This window comes from Macrobrachium rosenbergii, chromosome 15 (assembly GCF_040412425.1).
Source record: "Macrobrachium rosenbergii isolate ZJJX-2024 chromosome 15, ASM4041242v1, whole genome shotgun sequence".
Classification (NCBI taxonomy): Eukaryota; Metazoa; Arthropoda; class Malacostraca; order Decapoda; family Palaemonidae; genus Macrobrachium; species Macrobrachium rosenbergii.
Window position 1 is genome coordinate 59,014,298 of NC_089755.1, and position 21,538 is coordinate 59,035,835.

Consider the following 21,538-nt stretch of genomic DNA (forward strand, 5'->3'; position numbering starts at 1 on the left):
ACTGGCATTTAATTCCCTAATGGTAGAAAGATTTCAGGTCCAGAATTGGATTACAAAAAGGATTTATATTTATCTAATTTGCGAATTATTAATTATCTATAAGGATTTTAAATTCATCAAGTTCTTGTTATTCAATAGAGTTCCACATTACCAAGTAAACATTGTCTCTCTAATAACATCTCTTCAGATCCACAAGTGAAATACAAAAATTATTCATATTTATCTAATTTGCGCCTTAGTAATGTCTAAACACGAATAAGCTTAAATGATTACTTATCTAGAATTAATCTAAATTAAGTCCTGGTAATTCAATAAAGTTTCATAACATAACGTAATCAATTTCCATAATTGCATCTCATCCCACTGGAAGTGGTTTTATAAAATACGACTGACCAACAGACATTAGGAATCTCGTGTGGGCAACAATGAGTCACAATAAGACCTTGGGAACACAACACCAAAGGAATGAGAATGACCTTTGACCTAAGATAAGGTATTCAGGTCTTATTCTGCAAGATCTCAAAGTATCCCCCTACAATATAAAACAGAAAACGTATCTGCCGAATTCAAGCGACCTTTAAACTTGTATAAACAACCAACCTCGAGGTAGGGAAACGTGCAGATGAGGCCCCGTGAAAAAGTACATGCATATAAATAAATAAACAACAATACATTTGCAAGCGATTCTACTCACCCAGGAGACTCGAGGGCAGAATATTCAGGAGAATCAGGAGGAGACGAAAGTCGCCATTGAAAGGGAGGTTGTTCTTGATTATCCGAGTTGCTCTCGCCATCTGTGAAGGAATAAATATGTTAAATTTTTCCATTGTATATTTTTGGCATACAGGTATTCGTAGAGACTGCATTAACTAAATACACAAACTATATATATATATATATATATATATATATATATATATATATATATATATATATATATATATATATATATATATATATACATACATATACATCTTTATACAAACTATATATTATATATATATACATATCTTTATATATATATGTATATGCATATATATATATATAAACATATCTTTATATATCTATATATACATATTTGATATAACTAAATTCAAACTAACACGAGACAAAGCACCATAAACCACATGTCAATAATCTTAATATGACCCAAAAAAAACCTCTCATTATCTAAAGTTTCAACTCAGTAAACATCATATTCCCAAAACTTTTTTTCTCCATCATCTCCTTTCTTAACATCTGCTATTCAACAAATCTCGAGAGCTTTTTATACATATTCAAGAGACACTAATAGCATCACCTTCTCAACGTCGTCAAGGCGCATTCAGCAATGCAAACACTGCTTTTATAGGCGTCGACTGATTTCACAGGAGGAGAAGAATCTTAACAAAAGGCATTTTTGAAAGATAAATATGAATCTATAATCGATATTCTTCGCGTTCGAGTGAACGTCTATAAACAAGATTTGGACAGGTCTTCGTTGAAGTAATTGACGTTCTGTCTAGCTGTCTATCTATCTATCTATCTATCTATTTATCTACGAATACAGTATAGATTTTAGCATTTTTGCACTATCTTCAAAAAGTCTTCTTAAAAGTTCCTAATTATATTTATGAACTTATACCACCATTACCCACTCCTGGTTTCGTGGGACCAGTAGGGTCTAACCTTCGGATTTTCGGCAAAATATTTTGGGATGGGGCTGCTAGACTTACAGCTTCATCCCAGGATATTTAAGGCGCTTATATGAAGTCAAAATATATACCAGAGCAAGCGCAGCGATTCTTAGGAATTGTGTCACTCCCAATATGCACTCAAATCTGCGCAGACAGTTTTTTCTCTCTCTCTCTCTCTCTCTCTCTCTCTCTCTCTCTCTCAGCTACAACCCACAACTGTCGACTAACGGCTAGATATCTAATTAACTCAGTTTGTAAGCAGGCTAAACTACCACTGAGCTACAAGGAGAGAGAGAGAGAGAGAGAGAGAGAGAGAGAGAGAGAGAGAGAGAGAGAGAGAGAGAGAGAGAGAGAGAGAGAGAGAGAGAGAGCAAACTGTAGTTGAGACGCTCTGCATATTACTTCCACAAAAGAGAGAGAGAGAGAGAGAGAGAGAGAGAGAGAGAGAGAGAGAGAGAGAGAGAGAGAGAGAGAGAGCTAAACTGTAGTTGAGACGCTCTGCATATTACTTCCACAAAAGAGAGAGAGAGAGAGAGAGAGAGAGAGAGAGAGAGAGAGAGAGAGAGAGAGAGAGAGAGAGCCCTGTAGCTGAGACGTTGTGTATATTACTTCCACAAAAAAGAGAGAGAGAGAGAGAGAGAGAGAGAGAGAGAGAGAGAGAGAGAGAGAGAGAGAGAGCCCTGTTACATAATTAATACGTAAATATCCACATTCACATTCACATACCACCTGTCTCGTATCACGATATCGGGAAAAGCAAGCCAGAATGGAATTTCGCAGAAAACTCACCACATTTAATCTTGCCGCTTCTGTATCTATGTTCCATCTAATCGTAATATCATTAATACCAGAATATGCTTCATAAGTGTGTTGGGTATGATGTTACGCCGGTATAGTTCGATACCCAGACAATCAATCAATAGAGTGGTTTAGATGGAATAACTATTTTTTTAATTAATTCCGTATTGCTTTGCAGTTTTCATTGTGTGTGTGTGTGTGTGTGTGTGTGTGTGTGTGTGTTTGTATGTGTATATGTGTATGTGTGTGTGTAGAAAATACTGTACTTCTGACAATAACCGTGGGTATTTCAAAGGTTTATATCAAAAATAAAAAGTGCCATATATTGTCGAAACCGACACACGAATTTTAGTATAAGGACCTTCCCAATATATTTACAGTCAGTTCAGATCTAATGTTATATTACTTACAAAGCAAGGCAAGTATGAATACTGCCACCTTGGCCTTATTACCACTTTCGTAATTTGGCTGGGTACTGAATTGCTGTTTAAACCCAAACAAGAATAACATTTCATAAGGCAATTGTCCACGCATATGAAAACGTTTACAACACAAAAAGGAACAACATTTTGGAAAGAATGAATGATTTCATAGACAGAAATAAAGAAAGGCTCCACCAAGAGTAACGTCCTCAATACAAAAAGGTCAACTTGAAAGTACTTAGATAGGACATTCCTCAGTCATCGTAAAATAAATAAATATATAAATAAATGAAAACTGTCTCATCCACTTGTAGACTCGTAGTCAAATTTAATCAATGATACCTTAGCCAATGGCAACTGTAGCTCCACCCCCACCCCGCAACCACCCCAACCCCCCCTAAAATCACTGGAATTCATCAATAACTCCTTAGGATAACGTAAGACCAGACTAACAGAAGTTAGAAGACACAGGCACGATTAAATACATAACCTATTTCCGATTTATTCTGGGAAGAAGAAGATGAATCATCGAATATAACATTTTGGCTACTACGAATATCAGTAAACCACGTAGCCTATGACGAAGCCATTGAATCAATACACTGTGGGAAGCCAGCCATTCAAACGAAAACTGATTCAGCTACAAAAGCAATATAACAAAAGGTCTGTAACCTCGTAACCTTTGTCAAATCACAGAGAAATTCATCAAGACTACCGTCCTGATTTCCTATAAGGCTTCGCCCACCCGTTACGAAAGTTAGAGAGAGCACTGTTTACACAAAAACAGACTGTTTAGGAAATGCCAAGTGGCTCTCGAGAAAATGGGCAGTTATGTAATACCTTCTTGTTTTTCTCACGTGAAGGACTGATTGTTTATTTACTGGGAGTCACTGCTATTGACTGTAATCTGTAGCCACTTTTCTACGGTTGATATTTGTGGGTTTATGTAACGCCTCCTTTAGTTATAAAACCTCAGGTGCTGAGAAGGATTATTATTATTATTATTATTATTATTATTATTATTATTATTATTATTATTATTATTATTATATAAGAAAAGTAATCGAAAAGAGCACCAGCTGGCAACGATTATTATTATTATTATTATTATTATTATTATTATTATTATTATTATTATTATTATTCGCTGTGAATTCTCAACAGAGCAATAGAACAGGCACTCAGCGTCGGTATTATATCGGGATGGGGAAGGTATTAGTGAGGGGGCCCCTCATACTGGTGTGGTAAGTTATATGTTTACTGTAAAGGTCAATTTGTCAATCATTTTATCACTCTCTTTGTTAAGCCATGTACTGTATTGATTTGTATGCCATTGCTCCATACATTCCCGTTTGTGCCCAAAGGTCAGTGTTTGATACACCGCTATCCATGTATACATAATATATCTATATACATACACAGGCACTTCATTCATATTTATATATATACTATATATATATATTATATATACATATATATATATGTGTATATGGGCCTTTTTATTCATATATATATATATATATATATATATATATATATATATATATATATATATGTATTTATCTTCATATATTTTTATATCTTATATATATATATATATATATATATATATATATATATATATATATATATATATATGTATGTATATGTGTGTGTATATCTATATACATATATATACATTATATATATATATTGTTGTGTATATATACAGTATATATATATATATATATATGTATGTATATTATACATAGTATAACATAATATATATACATACATATATTTATGACTACAAATCTTCAGATTACGCTAATTTAAGCAAAATTCAGGTAAAAAAATTAAATAACATCGATATCCTAACTTGTCGTTTTCGGAGAGAGAGAGAGAGAGAGAGAGAGAGAGAGAGAGAGAGAGAGAGAGAGAGAGAGAGAGAGAGAGAGAGATTAATTTTCAAACCGCTTGCTATGATAATTTTGCAGAAATACTGGATTTCATCAAGTACAGAAGTCTAAGAAAATATTTAAAAGTCTCACAGCCGAGTTAATAAATTAAAAATATATATATCTTTCAATAGCATAAATAAATTCGTGTCGAAATGCACTTAACCGACTTGGAATGACTATTGATAAGATATGCAAGCAGCCTTCCCGAGCATTTGCGTGTTAACGTGACAATGCACCAAAAACTGACCGCATTCCGGAGCAGCTTTGGTTACTAAAAACATACCCAAAGGCGCTTCCTAAGCCCTTTACATCCCCATAACAAGGTCATAAATTCAGGTCACAACAGGTGACCTTTATGGTATTGTGACCACTTGGTGAAGGGTTGAGCAGGGTCAATCTGACAGGATAGTCCTTAATTCTGAATGCTGACTTTTGTTATTACAATTATTTTCATCATATTATCAATATTCTTTGATGCCATTTCTAATAACTTCTTCTAGATTGTAAGAAGAATTAAAAGAACGTTTATCTACGTTATCCTTTGCATTCTCATAGTATTATTTAACATTTTAATATCATATTTAGTGTTGTTTAATACTTTTAGCTCACGATCATATTAATTTCTGGAGGATAATCTAATTCTGAACACTGAAAAATTATATATATATATATATATATATATATATATATATATATATATATATATATATATATAATTATTTATACACACATATATATATGCGTGTGTGTGTACACATACATACGCTTGCTTTATTTCTAGACTGAATTTTAAATACACCCATGAGATTCTGCTGCAAGCCAGTTAACGAGAACTGGTTCCCAGCAAAATCCCCGAAAAACACGAGGCTTGGAGTAGGTACTGAGACGGACTGAATCGACCTTACCGTTACTCAGTCTAAACGTTATATTAAGAATTATTCTAATCAGTGCTCAGTCTGTCTCTAATCATAATTATCAGCAAGGTTTGATAACCTTTAGCTAGCCATTTCAAACACCACCTAATTTATGATTTATGATCTAGAGACTCCTGATGAAAATATGGATTTAGGAACTATACCAATTCCTTTCCTATCCTATAGGATATGTGTACAATACCCACTAAAAATATCAAGTGTTTCCAGTAAAAACGAGGTTGAATATAGACAGGTTAAAATAAGTGTTGTTGCAAAGACATTCGAGAATTTAACAAACAGAAAATTATTGACGCTTATTTTTGGACGGTAAAATCAACAAGCCTAACATTTGATCGCCTATACAAGAGTGGTAAAGAAAAATTAATGGAATTATCAAAGTCAGGTCAATGGAACAAAAAACCTAATACTTTCTTGTTCATGCAAATATGGTTTAGGACCGATTAATGTTCGTTTCAGTTCATTCATCACTGACCTGTTTAATTCACAAATCGTTACCTATTCAATTTTACGCTAAAGCCATTCAAGTTCAAGTAGAGTGCTATTATACACATTAAAAATCTAATATATATATATATATATATATATATATATATATATATATATATATATATATATATATATATATATATATTATATATATATATATATAATATATTATAAGTATTCAGTTTGCTTAGATCCATCAATAACTGCTTGACAACGTACTGACATCATTATACACCGATAAATTTGTACACACCTCAGTTATGAATGTACATAAACATTACTTTGGGCGAATATGTCAAGAATTACAGTATAATTTGCAAACCTAGAATTACAGTATAACTTGCAAGCGTGGAGCCGCCCACGAACTCAAGTTATAGCATAATATGTTATCCACAATATGAAAATCCAAAATGGCTCTCGATTTCATTGACAAATTTCATATCAGTACAAATTCACAGCTGCTAATTATATACTCGTAATCAAATTTGTGCTCTCAAGCACGCATGCTTATACAAACGCACGCATGCATACATACCTATATAAACCCACGATAAAATCTATAGGAGTTTAAACTGCCTTCCTAAAATGTTTTTCATTGGAGAGGCAAATCAACAGTTATTATATGTACATATATTTAAAGATAAACACTGATTTATCTTTAAACATATGTACATATACATAACTGTAGATTTGCTTCTCCATTTTAAGACTTATGCTATTATGAATATTTTTTAATTGTACTTTTCATTACTGTTAGGATACAAAATACTGTTATACATGACCATTAGTCTACACACACATATAAACACACGTATGCCCACACACATACAAACAAACCCTCTTCAGTACACTTTTGTATCTATAAATTTTCACCAGAAGAATAGTTTCTTTATTGAACAAATTATTATTATTATTATTATTATTATTATTATTATTATTATTATTATTATTATTAATTATTAATTCGACCGTGACACGAAATAAGTTAATTATCATCATCAAATGATAGCTTCCTAAGACAGTTTCCTTAACATAGTGGGCGGGGCCTATACCCTCCTTCACCCTATAGACCAATGCGAGCCGAGCTCCCGAGGGCAAGGTGAGTCATAAAATGGAGAGAGGCATAACAAGGGCTCTGCCCACCCCGCGTGCTTTTCTCAGTTTGTTCCCAGACACCGCCTGAGTCAGTACATACGACAAAATGGCTCCATCTCGCAAGAATATTCCGATGGAGAGCGAGAAAGAGAATCCGATGCCCAACGTTAGGACGGGGTCAGCGATGAATTTGGAGCCTCGTCAGAGGAAGGACGACAAGCGCAAGATCCGGGAACGCAGTCAGATGGTCTGTTTGAACCTACGTGAAGGCGCCGTTGGTGTGACTAGGCCTAAGAAGCAGAGATCGTGCCAAAAGCGGAACGACTCTTGTACAAAACGCCGTAGAGACGACGATACTAGAACCACCAGAGCCATGAAAAGACGTCTGTCAACCGGGGAGAACGATGGCAATGCCCTTAAAAGGTTTAAAGAAAACATTAGTCCCTGCTTTGTCCGGCTGGAGAAACTCCAAATCGACTTGCGAGGTCAAACTTTCTCCGCACTGAAGATCGCCCAGACTGGAAGGCGTCTCCAGGAGAAGTCTGTTAACACAGAGCCAGCTGCTGTGGTCCCAGAACAACAGACATCAGCTACCCATGCACCAGAGGTCACAGAGAAAGCTATAGAACAGGAGAACAGAATTCTGAAGCACTGGGTCCCAGGGCGTGACCAGAAGCCGGGAGACGCAGAAGAACTAACTACTGACGAAGTCAAAGAGGTCCTTGAAAGGATATCAACAACTTTAGAGACTACAAATGGGCAACGGAAAAGGATTCTTAAGCCTTGGGTGCCCAGAGTCCTTCGCCAGCCTGCGGATGACGGTTCTACGAGGTCCTTCGCAGAGTTTTCACCAATAGAAATCTACATGAATCTGCCTCTGTTCCAGAACAGAATGATTTTCCTTTGCCGCTGATGATATTTTTGTCCAGTGGCCCACTTTATTATTTGTAACTATTTATTGTTTTAATATTATGAGTATTATATGACAATCTTTGCGAAATGTTCTGTGCCAGTATTTAGAATTTACTATTTTATGGAAATGGAAGGTAGTTTTTGTAAACATAATAAAATTCCGGAAATTCTTATGGTATTTTAAATCTCCCGTATAATTATGAAGTACAATTTTTTATGAAGAATTCTGGAAGGTCAATCCTTAAGATGAAGGACTCAGAATGTTAAATTGGAATATATAAAAATAAAACATTGGATTTTCAAATGTACAACTAGTAGAGTCATGAAGTACAAATTTTTATGAAAATTTTTGGAGGACTTATCATTAAGAAAAATCATTAAAATGAAGAGCTTAATTTATCTTAAATTGGAATATACACAAAAATATGAACTGATTTGTAAATATTATAAATCTTTATAAATTAGAATGCAATATTGACTAATTATACACAATATCACGAGACACTATTCCATGCTTAGTTATTTATGCATTTTAAACTCATATCTTGATGATTTTCCTCCCACGGTTCTGTGAAGGAAGAGCCCGTGCTGGTATTAGGCTAAATCAGTCACAAACAACATTTCAACGTTACGGTTTTACTGCCACAAGGTCACTGAAAAGCAGAAAAGAAAAATTCTTTAAAAAATCCAGTGGTTTGTTTTATGTGAAGAAATTGTGAAGAGCAGCTACAGGAAGGACCCTACGAACTGATATAATGACCAGAGTCATTATAACGTTACTTTCTAAGATTCAGAACGAATATGATTGAAAAATAGCGGATGAAGTAGAAATAAAACGGCTATAATAGCCCAAGAAACAACTAGGAATCAAGAAAAAAAAAAACACAAGATCAGAGAGGACACGGATAAACTCGAAGTGTTGTTACCCACAAAGTAAATAAGGGGGTTGGAAAAGGCGCCAGCCTGGACCTTAAAAGTTTAACCTTTTGCCGAGATATATTTTTCATCCAAGAGCTCACAGCTTCCAGGAATTTGGCTCGTTACAGATTCATTGGGTATCGATTTAATACATCAGCCACGTTCGGGAAATTCTTGGAAATTCTTTTTAGTCATAATTACAGAGAGAGAGAGAGAGAGAGAGCTGAAAGTTCTATCATCCTGAGGTCACACCTTCCAATGGAGAACAACGTGTATGGTAAAAATTGTAATAAATATTTTCAGAAGAGAGAGAGAGAGAATAACGGTTCCAAAGCACTTAGGAATTCTTATTTTTCAAAGGTCGTGCTTTCCTACAAAGGCGTACTTCAGTAAACATTAACATCAACAGATCATCATCTCTCTCTCTCTCTCTCTCTCTCTCTCTCTCTCTCTCTCTCTCTCTCTCTCTCTCTCTCTCTCTCTCTCTCTAGAGTCAAATTTCCGAAGGAATTCATTAAAATAAATTAAAACTGCTAAAACGTAAATAAAAATTTCATCACACCACCACATACTGCTTAATGCCTGAAACAGTAGAACCTTAATTCTTCTCCTTACAGATAAAATACTTCACTTCAGAGCTGCCAATACAGTCATTTACATTTCGCAATTGACAGCCTTTGTGTGGACTCAATGGACCGTGACTACGATTGATTTTTACCCGATAATACGTATTATTTTCTGTGGTGCATCACTATACTGTGACCGGAAATAATCAGTAAAAAGCCACATTAATGCATGTGAGGACCATTGTGCAAACGATTGGAAATTCTCTTTTTTAACCCTTTTTTTATTTTGAAAAATACAGTGGCTCATATACGTTATTGTGGCTTTTTACTTATTTTTGTTATTATTGTAAAGTAGGTTATGATTAAAGGATTGTCAGTTGATTGTCTGTTAAAACTGGCGTCACAGTAATGATTATAGGGTCTGTTTACCGTTTGCCTATCCCGAGGTAAACTTGTACTGAATTCTGAGAATATCTGGCAGCGTTGCAAAGCCTTTTTCATATATCTTATTAAATTTGTCAGTGACGTCATTCCTGTCCTACCTACCCCCGAAAAAAGGGGGGGTGGGGTGTCTACCTTGCGTCAAGGTGAACTTTATACAAGCATATTAATCTTTTCCATGTTTCGAAACAGACTACCAAAAATGAATTATGATTCATAAGGTGGGAGAAACTGTCTACGTGGATTCTGGGGCAAGAGCCCGTGCTGGCATAAAGCCACGTTGATCTGAGACACCAACAAGCGACTGCTGTTAACCGTAAAAGAACAGTGGTTGTTAATATGTCTTTGGCGCCTGGCCAAGATATATAAAATGGAAAATGAAAACATTATATATATATATATATATATATAGAAATCATCAACACATAATCACGTGTGGAACAGAAATAAATTTCTGACTCACGTCGGGATCGAACCCAGGTCTCTCAGGTGGAAAGCAAGGGCGTTACCCACTGGGCCATACAAGTCTAAAAGAAGTCGGAACCTGAGAGCAACTGCACCCAAGGAATTACCTGGGCAAGCTAACTGCTTGCATACCAGCGAGTTTTCCCAACTTCCCGACTCAAATGACCCAATGGACAACATTTCATTCGAATTATCCCTTCTGAGTGAATAAGATAGAAATCATCAACACACAATCACGTGTGGAACAGAAATAAATTTCTGACTCACGTCGGGATCGAACCCAGGTCTCTCAGGTGGAAAGCAAAGGGCGTTTTACCTGGGCCATACAAGTCTAAAAGAAGTCGGAACCTGAGAGCAACTGCACCCAAAATACAAGGCAAGCTAACTTAGTTTTCCCAAAAAGCATTTCAAAATAAGATAGAAATCATCAACACACAATCACGTGGGAACAGAAATAAATTTCCCCCAGGTCTCTCAAAAAATTACCCACTGGGCCATACAAGTCTAAAAAGAAGTCGGAACCTGAAAACTGCACCCAAGGAATTACCTGGGCAAGCTAACTTGTATGGCCCAGTGGGTAACGCCCTTGCTTTCCACCTGAGAGACCTGGGTTCGATCCGACGTGAGTCAGAAATTTATTTCTGTTCCACACGTGATTGTGTGTTGATGATTTCTATCTTATTCACTCCAGAAGGGATAATTCGAATGAAATGTTGTCCATTGGGTCATTGCTGAGTCGGGAAGTTAAAAATCGCTGGTATTAAGGTAATTCCTTGGTGCAGTTGCAAGGTTCCGACTTCTTTTAGACTTGTATGGCCCAACGAGAGACCTGGGTTCGATCCCGACGTGAGTCAGAAATTTATTTCTGTTCCACACGTGATTGTGTGTTGATGATTTCTATCTTATTCACTCAGAAGGGATAATTCGAATGAAATGTTGTCCATTGGGTCATTGCTGAGTCGGGAAGTTGGGGAAAACAATTCCTGGTGCAGTTGCTCTCAGGTTCCGACTTCTTTTAGACTTGTATGGCTCCAGTGGGTAACGCCCTTGCTTTCCACCTGAGAGACCTGGGTTGATCCCGACGTGAGTCAGAAATTTATTTCTGTTCCACACGTGATTGTGTGTTGATGATTTCATCTTATTCACTCAGAAGGGATAAAATGAAAATGTTGTCCATTGGGTCACTGCTGAGTCGGGAAGTTGGGGAAAACTCGTTGCCCAGGTAATTCCTTGGGTGCAGTTGCTCTCAGGTTCCGACTTCTTTTAGACTTGTATGGCCCAGTGGGTAACGCCCTTGCTTTCCACCTGAGAGACCTGGGTTCGATCCCGACGTGAGTCAGAAATTTATTTCTGTTCCACACGTGATTGTGTGTTGATGATTTCTATCTTATTCACTCAGAAGGGATAATTCGAATGAAATGTTGTCCATTGGGTCATTGCTGAGTCGGGAAGTTGGGGAAAACTCGCTGGTATGCAAGCAGTTGCTCTCAGGTTCCGACTTCTTTTAGACTTGTATGGCCCAGTGGGTAACGCCCTTGCTTTCCACCTGAGAGACCTGGGTTCGATCCTGACGTGAGTCAGAAATTTATATATATATATATATATATATATATATATATATATATATATATATATATGAACAAAGCAATACTTATCTATACAAGCATTTTACCGTAATCAGCATTCACACAAAAAATACACACACGCAATTAACGAAAACATAAAAAAACACTGGCAAAATATGCCCCCTCCAAAAAAATTTTAATTAAAAAAAATGCTACTCACTACAAAAGACTCATCACTTTAAATATTTTTTTTAAAGCTTAAAATAATTAAAAACTGCACTTCAACCAAAGAACAATTACTAAAACAATAATGATAATACAACAACAGACCAGTGGTCAAGGCAATGAAAAGGGAATTAAGTCCGCTGCCAGATCTCATCAATAATTTCTATGCCTCGGCCCAACCTGTTGTTTGTCGCCATAGATACCACACCATACTTCGTAAACACATCGAGAGACCGTACGTATGTACGTCCTCTTAAGTACGTTGATACGTTCCATTGCGTACGTTCATTCAGAAGAGAACGTGAGCCCACGTTCGTATGTACGCAGATATATACGTAAATATAGGGTACACAGATGTGATAAGCTTTGAAGGAATAAATTTGTCTTGACAGTAAAATCAAAAGGACGCTTGTTTGCAGAGAGTTCTGGTGATTCTCTCTCTCTCTCTCTCTCTCTCTCTCTCTCTCTCTCTCTCTCTCTCTCTGACGTTCAGGGGAAAAGCTGGTCTTTTAACGGTAAAATCACCAGAACACTGGTTTACAGATAATCCTGCTAATTGTCTCTCTCTCTCTCTCTCTCTCTCTCTCTCTCTCTCTCTCTCTCTCTCTCAATAACCTAGCTGATGTGACTCCAGTTTTAGTAATCATAAATCTCTCTCTCTCTCTCTCTCTCTCTCTCTCTCTCTCTCTCTCTCTCTCTCTCTCTCACACACACACACACACACACACACACACAATAACCTTTGATGTTGTAATGCCAGTTTATTAACTATAAATCATTTCCCTCTCTCTCTCTCTCTCTCTCTCTCTCTCTCTCTCTCTCAATGAAGTGCTTACCTTTATATTTGCTACAATCACAAAAGGGGAAGATTAGTCCGTGTGATCAGTGATCATTGATCAGTAGCAAACGAGAGGCGATGCTGGCATACTTTAGGGTCGGTATCTAGGGCCGTCAGTATTCGTTTTAGGGAACACGTCAATGCAAGGGTTCTGCATCCTCTGAGTGCTGGAGAATAAGACCTGTTTGGAACACCAAAAAAATTAGATATTTGTAAAATTTATATATTTATATAATTATCTATTTAATTTTTTATACAGATTCCAAATAATTTTACAATTAAATTATCTAAATAAATAATTCAATATATTTAATATATATAGTCTTTCATCGTCAATTCAAATTATTATTATTATTATTATTATTATTATTATTATTATTATTATTATTATTATTATTATTATTATTATTATTATTATTATCCTACTTAATATTGTCAGATGTTAAGAAGTTAAAATTACTGATTTTGAATGTCAATAATTAAACAAACTGACATACATACATACATACATACATACATACATACATACATACATACATACATACATACATACATACATACATGTGTCCATCTATATGTTTATTCTAATCACATTTTAGCTAAATCTTTCGGGAACTATAAGCTTTACTTTTTCGTTTTTCTTAAAGGGTCACAAAGTACTTTTCGCTTACGAAACCTCTACAGATTACATAAAGGTGAAAAAATTGAATAAAAACTCTGGAGAAAAGATCAAGGAGAGAGAGAGAGAGAGAGAGAGAGAGAGAGAGAGAGAGAGAGAGAGAGAGAGAGAGAGAGAGAGAGAGAGAGAGTTTTAAAGGTCACCTGACACGAGTTTGAACCATTAGGTTTTTCAAACAATCTTAACATGTTTTGTTCAAGTATCCGTGCTACTGTATGTGCAAATTGGATCATCTCAGGCGTAACAGACAATAACCATTACAACCTTTAACCTACAAAATACACAGTATAACAAAATAACAATATCACAACTTACCATAAGCACAAGAGCTTTCCATACCTCGATATCCAAGCAATACTGCATGGGACTTCAAAGCCTTCCCATTTATGATGAATTTCCACCACACAACAGGCGCAGGCGCACGCACACACACTCAGTAACAAGTAGCATAAGAAACTATAAAAGCAAGTCACAGAAGACTTACCATCGATCCTCAGACAAAAGTGTCTGTAGTTTATATAACAAGCGAACTGCTTGTTAGCAACTTTGTAACTATGACGAGTATCCTGGTCTTTCGGCCGTAAGTCACTTAGGTCGTAACATCGATAACAATGCAAGACGTTACGTTTATGGTATTTACCGTCATTATTTTATGTTTTACGTACATCCCCAAGGGGCTGGTATTAAACACGGCGCCTAATTTTACACGTAAACTCTCTAGGCGCTAAGAAACAGTCGTCAGGTTTAAAACTCCAGTAACTGATATTCGTGATATGATGAATGACAGTAATAATTAACAGGTATTCCAGAAATCTTATAACTACGGCTGACGAATTTAAATTGGACCCACTAGTTGGGTCAAGAGAAGCCGGGGGCGAAATACGAGGGCCACCGAAAATTAACGGATGAAAAGTGGATGGTATTGTGAAGGGAAATGTCAAATATGTATGGTATTTTGAAATGTCAGATATGAGCGTGAGGTTAACAACCTTGCATAAAAATTTTACAAAAGCAAGATTGAAAACTGCAACAGACATTAGGAGTCTGATTTGAGGGGCAGTGGTTATATACATATTATATATGTGATGTATATATATATATATATATATATATATATATATATATATATATATATATATATGTATGTATGTATGTATGTATGTATGTATGTATGTATGTATATATATATATATATATATATATATATATATATATATATATATATCTCACGTAAACCTACAAATACAAACTGAGAGAGAGAGAGAGAGAGAGAGAGAGAGAGAGAGAGAGAGAGAGAGAGAGAGAGAGAGAAATAACTCCGAAAATATTATATATATATATATATATATATATATATATATATATATATATATATATATATATTATATATATATATATATATATATATATATATATATATATATATATATATATATATATATATATATATATATATATATATATATATATATATATATATCACAAATTTACACAGTACACAAAGACAAAATGAGAGAGAGAGGAGAGAGAGAGAGTATGTGCTCTTACCCATACACGCATATCTGTATACACCTTTAATAATACGACACCCAACCTATACACAGCCTTGAACAAAAGTATTATCACACACTCACTCTTAACCAAAACTGCTCCCCTACAAAGCACTTCTCAAGCGTCCGGAATCGATAAAGAGTAAATTATGGCGACATAATGATCCGTCAAAACGGTTCGTCTAGTATTCCAAGGCGGGAAATGGAGTGGGGTGATGAGTGGGAACAAATTCAGCGGGAAAACGCACTCCCACGCACAGGGGGAGTTGTTTACTCGGTAGCTAAGCAATCTTTCGGGCGCCCACAACAAAAGGGAGGTGTGCGCGTTGGTTTGTCTGGTGGCGAGTCTCTAAACAATAGTTTAAATAGTTACGGTCTATAGTTCCTTTTTAAGTATTGTCTGATGGTGGGGCTAAGTTTTTAAATGAAACGAGCTGAATAGAGAGTTTAGGCCAAAGGCCAAGCACTGGGACCTATGAAATCATTCAGCGCTGGAAAGGAAATTGGGAGCAGGTAGGAAAACCTCGCAGTTGCACTATGACATATTTGTTGCGAGGGTGGATAGCGAGATGGAAGACAGAGAATATGAACAGAGGTAGAGTAAGAGGAATGAAAGAGGTTGCAGCTAGGGTCCGAAGGGAAGCTGCAAAAGAACCTTTAGTAATGCCTACAGTGCACCACGTAAGATGCACTGACGGCACTAACCCCATAAGGGGCTGAATTTTTTAAGATAGTTTGAATATTTACATTTCTAATTGATTTTTAATATTGGTGTCTATCTCTCTTGATAATACTTCAGAATTCTCACATTTTCAGCTTAACATAATTCAGAATACCAATTCTACGTGTTTTCCTTTTAAACCAATAATTAATCTATTGTTGCGAGTTCGAACCCTGCTAGGGTCGTAACAATATCTTCAACTTGTTCTTTCACTTGGATCTAAGGCTTTGTAGTGATAAGTGTATCCAAAAAAACGTGTGGAGTAACAGAGAGGTTATGAGGGCATTGTGGTTATTTTAGCTACATAAGTATCTAGTAAAAAGTGACAGTAAATTCTCTCTCTCTCTATATATATATATATATATATATATATATATATATATATATATATATATATATATATATATATATATATATATATATATATATACACACAGTATGTGTGTATATATATATGCATGTATGTGTATGCGTATGTATGTGTAAGCGTATGTATCAGTATAGTTCCTAATACGAGGAACTGCATGAATCACATTACCTTCTAAATCGCGAATTAGAACCCCGTGTAATACAAATTGAACATTCGCACCCAGTACGGTTTGTCTTTCCAGAGAAATGTCACAAAAAACTGACCCGTGAAACATATTATGACCCCTTTCTTGCCTTGCATGACAATAAGTAGTTTATTTAAGGGAGTCTTTATACCTTAATCCTTATATTTTCCAAGGGTATAGTGTACATTCTTATTGGCAATGGCTCCGTTATACGATTTTCAGCCAGCAAGAAATTTGTTTAAGAGCCAGGTTCTGTTGCAAATTCTTTCGCGTGTGCTGGTCAATAGTATCAGATGCATAGTTGGGAATAAGAGGCGGTATTGTTGGTCGTTTAAAAGAAGCTGAATCCTTCTTCAATCCACCAATGTTTTAACGTGACAGACATCGGCCAGACTTTCCTTTTTTTAGTTTCTTTCTTTAAATCGTCAGCTGAAAACCATCATGAATTGAGCCAAATTTCTCCAGAGGAATATCAGAATGCAAAGAGAGACAAGTCAAAGGGAAAGGTGATAAATAACTACATACGAGGGAACAGAGAATGAAAAACTATTCACTGAATTCGGGGGACGTCAGCAGAAAGCACAAAGAACTGGATTCCTAAAGGAATTGTTAGTAGGCGAGAAACGAGTTCATTCATTAGGAATATAACTTTCCAGAAACAACTTCACGCTTCAGCGAGCATTGTACCGAAAGCTTTTCGTTGTACTGAGTCTCCAGCTCCTTTCTCACGTCAAAAATTTAATAATTTGCTGTGCTTGGAGTACTTTTAAGTTTAGTAAGTGGTACTTTAGGTCTTCTGTACCACCTTTATAATAATGTTATATATACCAAAGGTAATCTTTTTTATAATGTCCATAGAAAGACTGACTTACAAATTCTATCTATATTGCAGGAGAACATGAGAAATGATGGAAATTTGTAAAATCTGTAATTATATTCTATTCCATATCAAGGCGATAGAAGGACAATGTCCTGGAAATTTAAGCACGCTGGGAATTTTAATTGTAATGAAAATTTTAAATATCCTGTAAATTTTAAATGTCCTGGAAGTTTTAAATGTCCTGGGAGTTTTAAATGTCCTGGAAATTTTAAATGTCCTGGGAATTTTAAATGCCCTGGAAATTTTAAATGTCCTGGAAATTTTAAATGTCCTGGAAATTTTAAATGTCCTGGAAATGGAAGCTCTATTGATTGGCTGGATTGGAAGCTATAAAAAACAGCACTGGGTCAAACTGAGGCCCGAGAGCCAAAGAATAGACTTAGGAACTGAATCTATAAAACTAGTAAACTCATTCCTTCCATTCGATTGTCTTCCTAATTTTGGTACAGCCTTCGCGTCAGCGGTAGAATTCTTTAGTAGTAAGCAAATTGACTCTCGCACCAAATCAAGATGATATACTGTCTTCCATTCTAAAGTTTATTATGGCAATTGGCTTCTCTGTCTAATTCTCATTGCAAAAGTTCGTGTTTTGGTGTCATCTGCCTTGTCATTCGACCAAATTCTAGATAGACGGTTATGGACTTCTGTAGGCTTTAGAAAGCATGGCCCCTGTACTGTCAGCCAGTTAAGGTTCCTTGACCTAGAGAGGAGATATATGTATATGTATATTATATGTGTATATATATATATATATATATATATATATATATATATATATATATAATCATTGAACAATGAAACGCAAACATCTATGAACAAAATTTATAAAACATATCAGTATAACACAAGTATCACCATTAGTGTATGCGTGTATTAACCATAAATAACGTATGTATGTTTGTATATATATATATATATATATATATATATAGATAGATAGATAGATAGATAGATAGATAGATAGATAGATAGATAGATAGATAGATAGTACACCGTATACAGGTGCATGACTGCATCAGAACCGCCTTTTTTCAAAATAGCGTGATGAAAAGTTAGCATGACAATCCCCTGAGCACTGTACAAGTACTTTTACCCATTCGGGCCAAATACTACTCTTGTCACCGACACACAAGTCATGCTGTCAATGAACATGTGATGTTGGATGTTACCACTTAAGTATATTTAATTTTAATATTTATTTTATTATTTATTTTATTTAGTATTTTTGTGAGGAGTTCCATCAAGTCTACAGGTTACTGATGAAAGGTTTCTCTTGTTAAATGTTTGAACAGTTTCATGTTAGTTCCGTTTTCAATGGCTACAACATTTCCTTTCTGGTTTAAAAATGCTTTCGTGACATTTCACTGACTCATTATACTGTTAAAGGCAATTCTTTTGTTCTGCTTGACAGGCATCTTCAGAGTTTCAGATTTGAATCAAACTGAATGAGTAATTTTAATCTGGAAATTTGATGCATTTTAATGGTAATGACAATTCATTGAATAACACATTAACATTTTTTCATTTTTACCACAGAAAGTTAATTTAATCTAATGGTATTTTTGCCTAATGAACAACAGATTACCTTTCCATAGAGATCAATTGAGAAGGTAACAAATTTACTATCAATTTTGACCTAATGAATGTGAATAGTGAATTACCATTTAATAGTTTTCCAAAAAAAAAAATGCAAAATTAAATTCGCCGATAATTGTTAGTAAATAAACTGATGTATTTCATTTTTATTTAATGTTAACTTTTAAAAAAATCTATTTTTGTTTCTGGGCTCTGGGTAATCTCTCTCTCTCTCTCTCTCTCTCTCTCTCTCTCTCTCTCTCTCTCTCTCTCTTACGTAAAAAAATTTTATAAACGCTGACATTATCTGTCCCGTTTAAATCGAGCTGGGATAGTTGTGAAACTCTCTCTCTCTCTCTCTCTCTCTCTCTCTCTCTCTCTCTCTCTCTCTCTCTCTCTCTCTCTCCTTACGTAAAAAATTTTATAAACCCAGACATTATCTGTCTCGTTTAAATCGAGCTGGGATAGTTGTGAAAATCTCTCTCTCTCTCTCTCTCTCTCTCTCTCTCTCTCTCTCTCTCTCTCTCTCTCTCTCTCTCTCACACGTAAAGAAATTATTACATACGCTGAAATCTCTCTCTCTCTCTCTCTCTGTACGTAAAGGAATTATTACATACGCTGAAAATCTCTCTCTCTCTCTCTCTCTCTCTCTCTCTCTCTCTCTCTCTCTCTCTGTACGTAAAGGAATTATTACATACGCTGAAATCTCTCTCTCTCTCTCTCTCTCTCTCTCTCTCTCTCTCTCTCTCTCTCTCTCTCTCAGTAACGTTCCATAGCTTAATATATTACACATTTTATATTTTATAACTATCTCATCATATTGTCGCAAGCTGCGTCATCTAAAAAAAAGTTATATTCATTACAAAAAGCTTTGTCACAAATATTAATTTTTCTCTGTAATTTTTTTCGTAGTCTTGCACAGTTGAAAACTTATGTGACTGATAACCAATCGCTACAAGCACGCATATTTACTCAGTGGGTGCTTGCGCGTACGTTCTAGAATTACCCACTCGCCAAGCAAGAAGCCTTTCACAACACGTATTATGCTAAACCATCAATGGACTTATCAATTTTTACACCAAGAAGTTATACTTTAAAGGGACCCACTGATTAGCGAGGAATGCCAACCACATAAAAAAAAATTGTCAGTTAAATACCTACCTTCCCTTGTGTTCCCACGATAACGTCCAATTGAGCAACAGATGTACTGAACGGAGTTTTTGAGCACTTTGGATATTCCTTAAGTTCCTCTGTGTTCCCAGTTATATTTGTTTTATATCGCTAATGGAAACGAAAAGTTTTATTGTTTATTTTTCACTGATCTATGAGATGTTTGTTATCTTGAAGCAAGTTCATTTGCTAAATACTCACATATTTCCATAAATATTTACACATATTCAAATAGCATTCGTACACGAATTATGTATAAGTTTTAAGGAATAATATTTGGAATATCATGACCTTATTATCAGTCACTTTATCTACACCAAAAACTGTCACCAATTCTTATGAAATGTTAGGTATTTCTCAAAATCACAGTTTGTCACAATTTCCCCTAAAATTTTGTCATCTTAGTGAGCGCACGATCACTCAAAATGATCGCATTTCCACATATGGCGCGAAAGGTTTCTTAAAAACTCAGATTTAGAGCAATAACCGTCACTAAATAAGTTGTTTCGTCACAGCATCCCGAAGATTCACGGATATGGCGTTGAAATTACCTCTTTAAACTTCCAAAACATTTGAAAAAATTAGACGAGGACCTAATTTCAATTCAAGTCCATTCGACAGTCTTACGCCATGTCTTGCATTCTTCCTGAACGAAGTACCAATAATATTCGGCCATCGACAACTATCCACTGAGGCAGCAGCGAAAGAACTGCTCCTTACCTCGTCATGGTTCGAGAGCAACTAAAAGCAACTAAATTATCGACAGACACTTAGAGTCTCTCTCTCTCTCTCTCTCTACGGTCTTCGCTCCCTAAGCATGACGTGGCTAACTGGTTGGAGCTAGAGTTGGAGAAAGGGGGCGGAGCCAACTTACGTCGTGTTTAAGGTAAATAATCGGTATTTCAGAACTAAGGCACACCAACGCGTGTGATCGGCATTTCAAAGGTAATTGAATCCCGTCAGGAGTGATTTCATTTGATTTTATTTCATTTATTTTTAAACTCTTAAAAAATGGTGGTAAGTGAAGTTACATATATGTATGTATGTATGTATGTATGTATGTATGTATGTATGTATGTATGTATGTATGTATATATATACATAAATATCTCTATATATGTATATAT

At 35.4% G+C, this 21,538-nt stretch overlaps 1 protein-coding gene across 2 annotated transcripts in view; it reads right to left on the reverse strand.

Annotated features, from left to right (window-relative positions):
• Positions 1 to 21,195, reverse strand: part of LOC136846817 (uncharacterized) — a 52,903-nt gene extending 31,708 nt beyond the window's left edge. The window contains exons 1-3 of one of the 2 annotated variants that reach the window (XM_067118077.1): positions 20,403 to 21,195; positions 13,281 to 13,463; positions 695 to 794 (exon numbers count right to left, since the gene is read on the reverse strand). In XM_067118077.1, coding sequence (XP_066974178.1) covers positions 695 to 794 — 100 coding nt within the window. In that variant the 5' untranslated portion in view covers positions 13,281 to 13,463; positions 20,403 to 21,195. Of the gene's footprint in view, positions 1 to 694; positions 795 to 13,280; positions 13,464 to 15,595; positions 15,776 to 20,402 lie in introns of those variants that run through there. The other variant, XM_067118078.1, reaches the window with a different exon arrangement.
• Between the last annotated feature and the right edge of the window lie 343 nt (positions 21,196 to 21,538).